This window comes from Corvus moneduloides, chromosome 19 (assembly GCF_009650955.1).
Source record: "Corvus moneduloides isolate bCorMon1 chromosome 19, bCorMon1.pri, whole genome shotgun sequence".
NCBI lineage: Eukaryota > Metazoa > Chordata > Aves > Passeriformes > Corvidae > Corvus > Corvus moneduloides.
In genome coordinates, this window is record NC_045494.1 from 3,141,420 (window position 1) to 3,155,719 (window position 14,300).

The following is a 14,300-nucleotide window of genomic DNA, read 5'->3' on the forward strand; positions in this document are numbered from 1 at the left end:
AATCTATAGGGAAAAAAGCCATTAAAATCTATTTGATAAAACAGCTGCTTTCAGCATCATAGCCTTAGACTACAAATGTAGACCTTGATTTTCCATGTTAACATGTCTGTAAATGAAAGGAGAAGAACAAGAGGAAGGGAAAGAGGATAGAGGGATGGAACATAGAAGAAGATGCACAGGAGCCAGGGGAGACATAATTGAGAAAAGCAAGGACAGAGGAGTCTAGAAGTTCTCATTACATTGAAGTTGTTACCAGAGTTTCTGTGTATAAAGCACAAACACTGATGGTGAGTCTATGAGGGAGTGCAAGAAACTCACACAAACTGGGACATCCAGAGCTTATCAAATCAAACATCTTTTAAATACAAATCAAACACTGACTAAAGCAAGGACAGGAACCTTACCCATGTGCAGGTGGTGTTGCTGAAGATGATTCCTCCACAGAAGATACATTACTTTCATGGTTTCCCAGCTCTCCCACCACCCACTCAGGGTAGCAGTCAGGGCTACTGTTCCGAACTCTTGGTGAACTTGGTTCATCAAAATAAACTGACTATAATGAGAACAAATGGAAGATCAACATGGGAATATATTTACACCGATACATTCTTTACACTCTTACTGTCATTTCTCGCAGGAGGATCTGCAGTACGAACGCTCCTTTTCCAGTGAAGTCAGTGAGCTGTGCGAATGCCACCTTCCCAACCCACGGGAATTCATGGAGACAGAGTAAATATTTTCCAATACTTTACTTCTTACAGCATGGGTAATTTTAGCAAAAATTGGCACTGTTATCTCACTGAATCTTATGCCAAGGGTTGACACAGCATATTCAGTTCTTCAGAAAACAAACTGCAACTTTAACAATGTCTGTGTGAACTCTATAGTCATCTCAGGCTACTAAAGTCACCACCTTTAAGTACATTTTTCCTTTCACAAGAACTATCTACTGATTAGGACAAAAGAAAGCCTCAAGGGCCTTTTATTATCAAAGAACTAGAAAAAGATTACCTTTCTGCTCCTTCAAAACACCTATTTTTAAAAGCCTTCTAACCAGAATTTTGAAGATACAGGTCTCAACAAGTTTTGCCCATTGAAAGGCTTTCCCAACATCAATTACAAGAACTGCCTTTATTTATCACATGCAGTTCCACTCAACCCATTCAGAATTGTTTTTGACATTGTGCCAAATCAAAGATGGAAAAGCGATTTCAGGATGCATTTCAGCAAGTTTGTCTTATAAAGAAATGACACCCACCATGTAGGCAGGCAAAGTTTTCAGCATTCCTTCCTCTGGTTTTTGGGTGAAGGGACCATCCAGAACTCCTCTCTGCAGCATGTGGAGCAGCAGTTTTGCATACAAGTTTCGATTCTCCCTTCCCACTATTCCTATGCCTGTTCCTGAAGGTCTGCAGAGTTTTTTAATCCACAGTGAGCATCTTTTTCTTTCTGAAAATATAGATATACATAGTCACTATACATTTTCAGAGCAAATAAACACATTCAGAAAACAGAAGCCACCACTGGTCACCAATTTTGTAGGTTTCTCCCTCCTACCCTAAATTTTAAAGCAAAACAAACAAAAAAAATCCAAAAGACTGAACCAAGTAAAAGAAATGGTTAAATACCTCGATTAAAAATAAGTCTTTGACAATAGTTCAAGTTTACATATTCCACAAACATTGGACTTTGTTATTAGTGTTTAAATGCACATTTTACCATATGTACCTGAACTATGCTTCAGGTTTAGGACATAGGGCTTCATAGCCACAACACAGCGATCTAATTCTGCATCCAGTTTTTCCTTTATTTCCTCTTCACTGTTCATTTTGAAAGAACACAGAGTAACCTGCAAAATTAATGACATTGATGTAGAAAAGGTCAAATACTATCTTACATCAGTCTCTGTTTATCTTAGGCCACACAAAGATGTGCCCGGAACAATACAGGAAGTGAAACGAGATGTGTTGTTACGTTCAAATAAACACAAAACTAAGATTCTTTGTAAATAACAGGTACTCAGTGTAATCTACAAGAATGTGCTTGTTTAGATTTGAAACTGAATAGCCAACCACACAATAAATGTATTCATTACACCCAATTAGTATAAAACACCTCAAGGCGTTTGTGTGATGCTGCACTCCTAACTTGCTATTCTTCAGAATTAGAGGGAGTTTTTTAAAGAAGAAGGCGGAAAGGGGTGGAAAACAGCAAGAGGAGCTATAGTTAAAAGAACCAAAAATGCTGTCAGGACTGTTTTTGAGGAAGCAGCACCGGAAAGAGCAGCGCTCTTCCCTCCTCTGCCGTTCATTTCCCAGCTGAGTGGGGACCTTTCTTTGGACACTCCAGCAGTGAACACGTTTCTCTGCCAGCGGAGCCGCACACCCGGGCCCGCCCCAGGGCCCTTCCCTGCGGTCAGCATCGGCCCCCGGCCGTGCCCCCGGCCCGGAGCGTACACAAGTGTCCCCTGCACCCCTCCCTGCCCCGGCCGTGCCCTGCGGGCCGTGCCCCGTTACCTCGGGGGGCTCCGGGTGGCGGCCACGGGGGGAAAGGCGGCGGCGGCGGCGGCCGAACGTTCAAACCGGCCCCGCTCCCGGCGGCCCCAGGCCCCGCGCGTTTCCGTTTCCGCGGTGACCGGGGCCAGCCCGGCCCGGCGGCCTCGGGCGGGTGGGACGGAGCCCCCGAGCACAGCCCGCAGTGGTGGGAGCGGGGGTGGGCTGGGGCGTTGTTCGTCCCCAGGAATGGGAAAAGCTCTTGGGATTGAGCGAGTGCGAGGAAGGTGCTGCTGTGGCACCGCGGAAACGCAGTCACAGCTCTGAGAGGCGCTGGGCTCTTCCCTCCCGTGACCGGAGACAGGAACCAGGGGACGGCTGGAGTTGTGCCAGGGGAGGTTTAGGTTGGATATTAGGAAAAGGTTCTTCCCCCAGAGAGTGCTCGGGCCCTGAACAGGCTGCCCAGGGAATGGACACGGCCCCAAGGCTGCCAGAGCTCCAGGAACGTTTGGACACCGCTCTCAGGGATGCACAGGGTGGGATTGTTGGGGTGTCTTGTGCAGGGCCAGGAGCTGGACTGGATGATTCTGAGATTCCTGCCCGAAGTGATGAATGTCACCACACCTCAGCACTGCGGTCATGGCTACACCCAGTGCTCTCCCCCAGCTTCACCTCCCTGCGCAGACAGTTACTGATCCGCTCAGACACGCTCGGGAAACGCCTCAGGAGTCCCCACCAGAGCCTCGGGGAGCTCCTAGGGAGAAACGGGAGATACCAAGTACGAATTTCTGCTGCACCTGGATTTGGCCGATCCCCAGCACAAACACAGGCGGGGTGGAGCATTCCTGGGGAGAAGGACCTGGGAATGTTGGTGGGTGAGCAGCTCTACCCGGCCGTGCGCCCCGGGCTGATCCCCCAGTGAGGGCAGCAGGAGAGGGGAGATTCTGCCCATCTGCCCCGCTCAGGTGCGATCCCACCTGCAGAGCTGCCCCAGCCCTGGGGCCCAGCACAGAAAGGACTTGGAGCTACTGGAGAGAGTCCAGAGGAGGTTACAGACATGATCTGAAGGCTGGAGCCCCTCTGGATCCAAGCTGGGATCTAGTGTTCACCTGGAGGAGAGAAGGCTCCAGGAGACCTCAGAGCCCCTTCCAGTTCCTAAACGGGCTCCGGGAGAGCTGGAGAGGGACTTGGGACAAGGGATGGATATATCTTCATTATGATCAATATTTGGTGAAAAAAAATGTTTCTATTCAGAGCTTAGTGAAAAATATTTGCCACCCTGAAGTTAAAGGTCAATAAATCAGAAGTAGCTTTTGATCCTGAGCATTGGGGGGTGGGTGCCAGAAACTGAAATTGCAGAAGAAGGTTTAATAATTGCAGATCCAATTTTATCCACAGTTTCTGAGTCAAATCTGTTCAAATATTTTCTTGTAGGTAATAGAGCGATTAAATATGCTCCATACTGCTCGTGTTTTCTGGGTTGTTCATGTCCTATCCCAAGGACAGAGAACATGAGGGGGTGTTGTGGAATGAAAGAATTTCAAAGCACATGCCTGACGCTTCTACAAAAAAACCCATGGGTTGTACTTGTTTTGTAGCCATTTCAAGAAAACCATCAATTAATCCAAAAGAATTAGAGAAATCTTTCAGCTGTCCAGTCTCTTCCTGTGTTGAATGAAATGATTGTGTGTATGTATGATCCCAAATAAACCCTCTGACCTCTTCGACTCATTTATTTCTCTTGTCATCAAAATATGTCATGGGCTTTGCTCTGTGTATAGTGTCTAAAGTGCTTTTATCTCGAACAAACAAACTCTTCAGCACTTCTGAGCTCGATTCAGACGCACATACACATCAAACGAAATCCTTACACGTACAGTAGGAAATTGGCTGTTTTCTTTGACTTCTCAGCTAATCTTCAGCAGAAATGATTCCGTGTTCGGGCTCATTGGGTGATGGCTCTGACAGCTACACTGGGGCCTACTCAGCATGCCTTAAACCCACATTTGCATAGAAACAGTGCAAAAATCAGTGGTGGAGTATTTCGGCAACAGTAGAATCTCAAGAGTACATTACAAGGATGATTTATTATCTTTAAATTCCAAATTTAAAATAGTTGTCATCTAGTTTATATTGGAATATGGGACACTTTTCATCTGTGTGAAGTCCATGGTAGATTCTTGCAGCAGAGTAAGGCTGCTGTGTTTCTGCATGTTGCCTTCAGATTTGAATATATCTCTGGCATGCTCATCACAAAGTACTTTGAAAAACTGAACTTGCTGGAATATGATGAAAAAGTACACGAGGCCAAGCAAAATCAATGATTGGAACCACTACTGCAGGAGAAATTTCCTGAGGGAATAGATCCAGTTTCTGGGTCTGCTTCCCAAGGCAGAGCAGAGTGGCCAGAGAGGTTGGAGCCTACCTGAAGTGATTTGACAATTGCATCACTTCTGTCCAAAAAAAACATAAAGAAAAATAAAGGATTGAAGAAATGACTGAGGTCTCATCTCCAGCCAAAGCTGCAGCCTGGACATGAGGAGCACTGATGTGCCCTGACCCTCCTGAGGAAATCGCTGTAGATACACTGATGTAGAACACAAAGATATCCCAACCAGAATACAGAACAAATTCTCAATTTGAATTGTAAAAATAGGGTCATTTAAGTAAAGCATATTCAGTCCTTTTGTTTTCACCACATTTTACCATATTCTCATCTCTTTAACTGTCTCGGCAGGTTGCCACAAGTAACATGAACACAGCTTAAGGCATTTTTTCAAACATCTCAAAAGTATAGAAAAAAAAGAAGGCAGGTTTCATTGCCTCATACTAGCTTCTGGAACACTTGGAGTTGCAAGACATTATTTTTCAGAACTTCTAAGCAAATCTTTCATGTCTGAAAAGTTGTGATTCACAAACACCTCATTACTTCAAAGAGTTAACAGGTCACAGATTTTTTTTCTCCCTCTTCTTGCTTCGGGAGAGTAGATAATAAATTCAGCATGTGAGCATTGACTCCTAAGGGTGAACCTTTCAAGTATTCCAATGCTGCATATCCAGTGAGGAAGCAGGGCCAGCCAGCGTGTTCTGTCATTATCCTACTGCATTGGTAAGTAGAACTGGGAAAACTTCCTTAGAAAAGCCTCAGTTTTCCTGGGGCAGCTGTTTTTGTGCAAAACACAAGTAATTTCAGGGGCAAGCAGCGTTTGGGTGGCAGTGAGTGCTAAGTTTACGTATGCCAACTTCACAGGGTTTGCTGTGAAACGCAAGTTAATATTAAACTGTGTTTGCTATCTCAGCAACTGTCCTGAACATCCTGATCCCAGAGATGGATCCACACGACATTTAGACTGGATTTCCAAATTAATTGGCTCCTGCCAGCTCATCTATGTATGTGTTAGAAGGAGTTATGGATATCTTGGCCTGCAAACATCATTTGAGGATCCCACCTAAACATGTTCAGAACCAAAACTGCACCAACGAAATACCCACTTCAGTTGCCAGCATGAATTTGTCTGTCTCTGCATTAGAAAATTAAATTGTTGCTGAGTACAAAGTACTAAATGCTTAATAATAGCTGCCTCAATCTCTCCTTAAAAATAGGAAGCATAAGGACAAATTCTATCAGTCATACTATTAAAATATTCATATGCAGCCTTAAAAAAAAAAGAAAAAAGATAATTAGAGTATGTTCAGAGTTCTTTAATGGCAGCTCTACCATCTCACAAGTAGTTTGATCTTAATGTTAAATGTTCCTTTTAAAAGTTCTGCAGTGGATTACTTACTGTAGAGCTCATGCTTTTTATCAAAGAAAAGGCTTTTAAACTGCAGAGGGAACCATGTATGACTCATGACAATTTATTATATGTGTACCACAAATATTTCTTTATCACTTTCTAGTATGTTGAAATTATAATTACTTTTTCTGAATGAAAATACAGACATAAGCACAAAACTTGCCAGACTGGATCATACCAGTGAGCTGCCTGTATCATAAATCAAATTAAAAGTACGATTTACTTCAGAGCTACTTAGTGACCAGGGATCTGTTGCGCAATGGTGTACAGTTCTCTTTAAAAAAAAACAACCTAAAGCAATTATATTGTGTAATATTGAAACAGTGGTAAAAATTAACAGTGGTTTAAAACAGTTTCAGGTGAAGTTAGAATCTCAAAAACCTAGATAGTCATACTAACTTAGGCAAATTTTTTTAGAAATATTAAAAATCCTTTCTCTGATCATACTGATGTTTAAATCATGGTTGGATACTTGGGTTCTACACTCATTGGGAAATCTCAGTCTTTCTACTTACGTAAACTCTGGAAAATCGCAGGCTCATGACCCTCTGTCTCTCTATAATTAAAGGTCCACTCCCTGTCACAGGGGAGTGCTAATGGAATCAGAACCCAGTAATTACTAATGATTAAGGCCTTTTGCTATAAATCAGTCCAGAGATGAAGGATCTGATTGATGATTAGGTAATATTAAATAAGAACACAGTAGTGGCTGAAAATCACTTTATTGTAAAGCAACTGCTATTGAGGAAGTCATTTACAGTTGCATAAACGTTGGAAATGTGGAAAGAGAAGCAGTAGTGCAGGGATTTGGAAGAAAGCAGTGACAAGAGAATGGAAGTTAATGTCTGAAATGATGTGGAAGAGACTGGTGGGGATGGTGGGAGGGAAAAGAGCTTTCAGAGAGTCCGGAGTTCACCTGGAAATTTACACTCACAGGACCAGAGTTACGTTCACAAGGCCTAAGTTTTCCTCTCATATGTGGAATGTTCTGTCTCAGTAAGGCAGAAACTTCGTACTGTGTTATTTCTCTGCTTCAGGCTTCATCTTCACATGCTTTCATGTCTGAGGGGTCCTTCTTCACCAGAGTTGAAAAAAAGCCACGTTCTGTTGGACACAAGTGAAGAGCTTGGGTTAAATTCTTGAAACGTGTGATAGCTGAAAACAACAGCGAGGTGAGCAGTCAATCTTTGCATCATAGTGAAAGTGGTGGAAGAAATACACTGTTTTAATTTCTATCTTAATAAAGCTGAGCTATGTGTATCAGAAGCCAGATGTGAGGAGAGATGTTTTCATAGTGCATAGGCTGTGCTTTTCCTTCACTTACAAATGAAAATAAAATTTACAAGGAAAATTCTATGCAATGAATATTGACAAAACAAATGTGAAACATTTCCTCTTGCTAACAAAGTTGGTAATGTCTGTTTATTTATTCTAAAAGCCTGTGTGTCTGTGAAGCAGTTCCTCCAGCATCAACTCTTCCCCACAGCTCTCAGCTGCTTTTCAACACTCTCGGTCCAAAGTGTTTTCCTTATCAGCATAAGGTGGGAATAATTCACCAGAATAGGAGGGAATACATCAGGTTCTCAAGCTTGCAGCAGTGTTCAGGCTCTTTATCCCTAAAGAAGGTGCTGATCCAAGGATTTGTGAAATCCCAGAATACTTCACGTATGGCCTTTTCTTTGGGCTAGACCACCCTTAAATAACATCTTCTAGAACAGGAGAGGAATTAAAGCAGGGCTCTGACACAACCAAAATAAAATTCTTGCCAGGCATTCTCTCCTCAGGCCATTTTCTTCCAAAATACCCAATAACTCAAATACCCAATAACTCAAATAGCCACTCAAGTAGGGCTTGAAGATGAATTATGACATTGTCCCCCACATTAAAGCAGTTGTAATTCCTCCACCAGGAGCTGGTTTGTGATCAGCTTGGCTCATACCTTTGAAACAGGCAGGGAGGGTGAAGTTGCCATCCACACATGCCACATCTACAGTGTAGGCACAGGATTTTTCCTTGTTCTTGCAGAAGAAGGATACAGTTTCCCCATGCAGAATGCCATCCTTCAGGTCGTTCTGAACTCTCTTCTTCTCACCATTGTACAATACTACAGCTTTCTTAACTGGTATTTTACATGGTGCTGTAAAAAAATCCAGTTATAAGGAACAGGTTTGAAAAGGGGGTAGATTAGATGCCATCAGAATTCTGTATAGGTGACATTTGGGAATGAAAATGTGTCCCACATATAGACAGAACTTCTGCTGGTATTAAAATGCTGAACAACTTCAGACCCTGAAGTACAGGGTCAAAAGCTTCCAGTGAAAATCCAGCCTCAGTAAAATTTCTAATGGTGTGAAATAGGAAGAGGAGAGGAAATACTCAGACAAAATAAAGTTGCATGGCTGATCACTGAAGTCGGTTCAGATACATCATGTCATACAACATTTAGTGTTGGGAGTGGGTTTAGATTATCAGGGCCTTGCAATTCCTTTTTTGGCTTCCTCTTGAGCACAGCTCTAGCACAAAGGAATGACAACTCAACAGTCAGAGCAGTGGTCTGATGGAAGAATTCAGTTTGATTCCTGGTTTCTAAGAGAGGGGGTGTGCTTACCTCTACAGGCTGGCTTCGTGGACCAGTTTCCAGTGTTTTCACAGCGGGAATGCTTGGATCCCTCCATCACATAGCCAGGCTGGCAGCCAAAGCTGACACTTTCGTTGTAGTGATACGTTCTGCGGACAGCAAACTCTATGAACCCATTTTCTATTCCTATTGGAGTGGGGCAGGTGACAACTGGGGGACAAAACCAAAGCTTTATCAGTGTCATGGGTCGAAAAGACACCGTATTATATCCCTGAAAAATGGATAAAATCTTTCATGGTGGTTCATTGCAGCCTCTTTCACAGGAAAACACAGCCAGGGGAAAGAGCTTAAAAACCACAACAAATAAATAAACATTTCTTGTTTTAAACACACATCTATTGCAATCTGTGGTTATAACATGATTTAAACATGGTGTAATTTTACTAAAAGCAGGGAAGTTTTTAGGACTGAGAGTCAGGTTGACTGTTTCTTAGGTGAATCTGAGCACTTAGAATCAAATTTTGGCTGCACACTGGAGGCCATGCTCAGGTTTCCCACTGTGCACCACGTTTAGCAGGGTTTGTTTATATAACCTTTACACCTGCAGCAAATATTTTGTCAATCCAGTTGTGTGCCGTGGGTTAGCAATCCCCTTGAACCACGAGCCTGAATGATTGCAGAATTCAACTGCAGAATAATTGTGCTGTGTGTTTGCAATAACAGCTGTAAAAAAAAAATTAAAATATTGTTGTTCATTTAGTTCCGTATATATAATTTCAGTAATATTTTTTGGTGTGGATAAAAGTGAGTTACTCACCCTTGCACACTGGAATGCTGCTCCAGGTCCCATTGGCCATGCAGATGGCTGTCTCATTCCCAATCAGGGCGAGAGGAGGGACACATTCAAACAGGATCGTGTCCAGGAAATGAGAGACATTTCCAGGATTTAAGCGACGGTAAGAGAGGACCCCGAATTCCGGGAGCAATGGAGGTGCACAAGTCACCGCTACAAAAGCACAGCATTGAGAAAATTAAGGCTTAAAGATATAATTATTGTAGAATCAGAGGAGCAACATTCTTATGACTACATGAACCCACATGGAATCATAACTGGCAAAACATAGTTTAAATTAAAAGTGACAGGGGCCTCAGAGTATGGAATTCATGAGCTTTCCTGGATTTTTCAGACAATATTATTGCTTTTCAGTAACGTGTTTTTGCAGGATAGGTTATAGCAAAACCCTGCATAAGTACAAAGGCATGACAATATCCTCTTTTTATACACAGGGAGGAGGAATTTGAGTGGATAAGCATCTTACCTTCAGCTGTAAATAGCATCCCTGATCCCGACCTTTTGTACAGACCTTTAAAGTGTGTTTCTCTAAAATCCACACATATAAAACCAAATATGCAGCATTCTGCTTGATTTTTCCTGACCAGCTTTTGCACAGCACTAGAGGAGACTTCTGAATAAGAGTATATATAATTTGAGCAATGGAATGCAATTGTTCTGGAATAGGAATAAGGATAGAATAGTTCTTTGTTATTGAAACACATACGTTGACACTGTGGAAAAGTTCCAGTCCATTTTCCATCTGCCATGCACTGGCTTGTTCTTGACCCAACGAGGTTGTAGCTGGAAACAAACAGTCCTGGTTATCAGAACAGGGAGATCAATCAAAGATCTGTCATTTCTCATGAACAGAATTAAGAGTCCAACTCTGAAATCCTTCTTTAGTTTAGCAATTCCTGACCTCAAAGGAATTCTAGAATCAGATCTGAAAAATTGTTAATATTCAAATATTGCAAAGATCCAGGCAGAAGGCTTGATACAAGAAGACATTTTGTTGTTTCTACTTTATATTCTGTTTTACATATTAATTTCTACGATTGATTAATACTATGGATGTATGTAAATAGCAAACATTGATCTGTGATTGCTAATGCAAATGTTATGGTTTCTTGGGAGGACTTCCTAGTTAATCATGGCAATTAGGATCAAATATTGGAAAGAACTCAGCACTCTTAAGAACTAAAGTCACTGAGGTGCATTATTGTATTTTAGTCACAGACATTTCAATTTCCATATGCACATTACACACTTCTCTCCCATCCTCTGCACTCACACTATTAGCATTTACTCTGGGTTTTAAAGAAATATTCATCACGTGTCTGGCATTTCAATAGCACACAGCTGAAAACCAGTAAATTCTAATTAGCAAAATCAAATGAAGTCCCATTGCTACATTTGGTGTCATAGTTGAATTTATTTATTCCTTATCTTGCTCTTGTTTTACAGAAGGAAGTTGTTGAGGCTGTTGGCACTTCTCAGTGAGCTCTAGGCTGTGTCTCACCTGTGACCTTCCAGGAAAGCACTGTTCAGTCATTAATTACCCAAGTACAATTAAATACCTGCCACTATCAAGTACTTCCCTGCATTTACCATAACTATTTTTTAAAATGCATCCTCATTTCTAAAGCTAACGAGTAGCCTTGAGTAGAAGTGCATTTACTGCAGGTAAGTTAGGATTAACCTCATGTTTTCATTTACTGAGCTTGGAAAGGCATAGAAACACAATTTCCAGTCTCCAGAGCCCGACAGCATAACTTTGATGGAGATTATCTACTCACTGCTGTTGGATTTCATCTCATGATGTAACAAGAGGATTTGAAAAGCAGGGAAAAGCAGTCCAGAATAAATCTTTGCATAAAATCCCTATCTCTGCTATTTTGGTGGTTTCCATGTTTGTAAGACTTTTCTTTGGAGTAGCAAAGCTCCATAATGTTATAGCCAAGACTGGACTGAGGTGGATCACCAGACAGGCTTTTTTTTAATGATTTCTGAAATGTAGATGAGTTTTTATGTGCAGTTTTCTATGTTCTCTGTCTTGCAGATGGGTGATACTACAATGTGATTTAGGTTGTTTATTTGTCAGCATGAGGAAAGGAACACTTACCCTGGATCACATGAGAAAGTTACAGTACTCTGGTACTGGAACTCTTCAAAATCCATTTTCCCATTCTTCAGCGGGGGAGGAGGGGGACATCTCTTTGCTGTGTATTAAATATTTTTTTAAAAAAGGATAACATTATCTCATTAGGCATGAAATAACAATTTCATTATAATGGGAACAAGTAGATAGATCATAAAGATTCATCCTGGTGTCTTTCATATTTCTCCACTCCCATGTACTACATTCCACAAGTCTGGCTGTTCTATGTGTCTATCAAAATACAAGTTTTTGTGATTAAATATTTTTAACACTTGATTGTCTAAGGAACGTAACTTCTCTGCATTGAAATGATAAAAATGTCCACTGAGGAATGCAATAAATGCAGGGGTTATCAAGCAGTGTGTGCTGTTAGAGAATAAGTGCTGCTGGGCTGGGGCAGATAAAGATTCACAGTGTCAGGTCCAATCTCCATCCCCATCCAGGAGCAGGGGCTTAAAGGGAAGTGTGGGACATGGATGGGAAGATCCTTCCCCTGTTACCACCCCTCTTCCCCTACGCCTTGCTGTCTTCCAACAAGTGAGGGAGGAAAAACTGGAGAGAGATCTGTATTCTGGAGAGAGATCTGTTTAAATACATCCCATTCCTCACATGGATTATAAAATGTCCTTTTCAGATCCATGCACGCCGTAAATGCAGGAGCAGGAGTTGCTGTTACTCACGGAGGCAGAGGAGGGTGTTGAAGGCCCACTTGCCGGTCGGGAGGCAGGTGTACTTCCTCTGCCCACTGTTGGGCATGAACCCGGGCCGGCAGGTGTATTCCACTTCCTCACCCACTTCATACACCTTTTTGTCTACATTAATTGTGGCAAAGAGAACTTCTGGTGGCCTGGGACAGACTGGAGGAGAGGAGATATTTTACAAGAAATTGGGTAAAAAAACTGGAGCTGTTTTTATTTCTCAGCAGTAGCAGAGGATTCGCTATTATTATGAGTTACAGTATCTCCCTGCCCTGAGCTACACTGTCCTTTTGTCTTAACTGAGGCAGCTGATGGTGGCCGTAAGTATTAGCCAGAAAAAACCATGTTGTTCTTCTCCCCAGCATCTCTATCAATGGCCCCAATTAGATTCTATGTCACTTTTTAAACTAAAATTCACTTTTCCTTCAAAATAGATTTATGAAGGTGGTGCACAAAGTGAGTCAATTACAGTAAATTACCTTGGAAAAAACAGGGTGAGAGGGACTTAGAAGCAAACGAATGCCTTTCATTTTTAATCTAAATCAGTTTGGTGGGGTCAGCCTGAAATCAGGTATTTTTTCTTGTAATTAAATTTCTTTTTTTTTTCCTCTGGTTTCTCCAATTTTTCTGTTCACTGGAGTAGACCCTCTGTTACATGAGACAGCTCTGATTCCCAAACAGCTCTAACACGTTGACAGCATGAACAACTCATCACCCAGAGGGTGAGAACAGGAGGGAACAGCAACGGAGGAACAGAGGGTGCAGCCTGAGCTCCTGCTGAGGACACAGAGAGAGGCTCCTGCTGGCATTGTGGGGAGAGCACAGAGGGACACGGGGCTCAGGATGGAGAAATAAATGGCAAACACAGGGAGAGGGGACATGAGACAGTTCCCAGAGCCCTTGGCATGGAGGAAAGGAGGAGAAAAGTGAGGCAGGAGTTGTGCGGGCATGGAGGAGTGAGCAGATGAGCAGAGATGGAGCAGGTTAATTGCTGGCACACACACTTCCCCCCTGGCATCCAGGCAGCCTGGCTCCCACAACATCTGTCAGCATTTCTTCTGCTTTCCTTCATTTTATACTTTTGTACACAGCCACTCACCTCACCACAGGAAGAGACAGAGGAAAGAATGGAAAGGGAAAAGAGAAGAAAAGCTTTCTAGAGAAAACCCCTGTTCAAAACTCTTGACCAGGATTATCTAGAGGCTTTAAAATCCCATTGTTTTCTCCAGTTTCACCCATTCCCACTTCAGGATGGGGCTGCCCATAGGAAGTGGAAGACACTCACCTTTGGACGCAAGAGCGCAGTGGCTCAGAGCCACGAGGCACCCGAGCAGTGCCAGGGGGTGCATCCCTGCCAGTCCCCGACGTCCCGAGTGCCCCCCAGGCCAGTGCTCTTCCCTTAAAACGAGGGCACCCACAAAAGGATGGTTACATATTAACTCTTTGTGTTTATTTCCATCCCAGTAAACAGAAGATAAAAGCTTCCTTGTGTCGCTGCTAATAAAGTCTGAAGCAACCATCACATGTTTCATTTAGTGCATAATGCAGGAATTCAGATGGCAATTTCTGCTCCACACAGGCTCCTCTCTGGTTGTTTCTGCAGAGCTTCTCCTGTTGGGACTGATGGTGTTGGGAAAAACAGTACTCTCAACATCTGTGTAGGATGGGGGTATTTGGAATGCAAAATTGGGTTGAATAATAGAACTCTCACTCCGAGGCTCATGTTTATCACTCGAGCGTGG

At 42.6% G+C, this 14,300-nt stretch overlaps 2 protein-coding genes across 9 annotated transcripts in view; both read right to left on the bottom strand.

Moving 5' to 3' along the window:
• CEP112 (centrosomal protein 112) overlaps positions 1-2,874 on the bottom strand; it is a 157,814-nt gene extending 154,940 nt beyond the window's left edge. For 6 of the 7 annotated variants that reach the window (XM_032129016.1, XM_032129013.1, XM_032129015.1 and 3 more), the window contains exons 1-4: positions 2,517-2,874; positions 1,729-1,849; positions 1,259-1,449; positions 405-553 (exon numbers count right to left, since the gene is read on the bottom strand). In XM_032129016.1, the coding sequence (XP_031984907.1) occupies positions 405-553; positions 1,259-1,449; positions 1,729-1,828 (440 nt within the window). In that variant the 5' untranslated portion in view covers positions 1,829-1,849; positions 2,517-2,874. Of the gene's footprint in view, positions 1-404; positions 554-1,258; positions 1,450-1,728; positions 1,850-2,516 lie in introns of those variants that run through there. The other variant, XM_032129018.1, reaches the window with a different exon arrangement.
• A 4,120-nt stretch (positions 2,875-6,994) lies between these two features.
• APOH (apolipoprotein H) lies at positions 6,995-13,983 on the bottom strand. 2 transcript variants are annotated; one of them, XM_032129184.1, is made up of 8 exons: positions 13,844-13,959; positions 12,541-12,717; positions 11,825-11,921; positions 10,427-10,503; positions 9,685-9,873; positions 8,898-9,077; positions 8,229-8,426; positions 6,995-7,393 (listed from the first exon to the last, which is right to left on the bottom strand). In XM_032129184.1, exons 1-8 carry the CDS (start codon positions 13,905-13,907, stop codon positions 7,323-7,325), a joined length of 1,053 nt encoding a protein of 350 aa, XP_031985075.1. In that variant the 5' UTR covers positions 13,908-13,959; the 3' UTR covers positions 6,995-7,322. The 2 variants fall into 2 exon arrangements, with proteins under 2 accessions (XP_031985075.1, XP_031985077.1); XM_032129186.1 differs by lacking the exon at positions 12,541-12,717 and having other exon boundaries at positions 13,844-13,983.
• Positions 13,984-14,300: the final 317 nt, after the last annotated feature.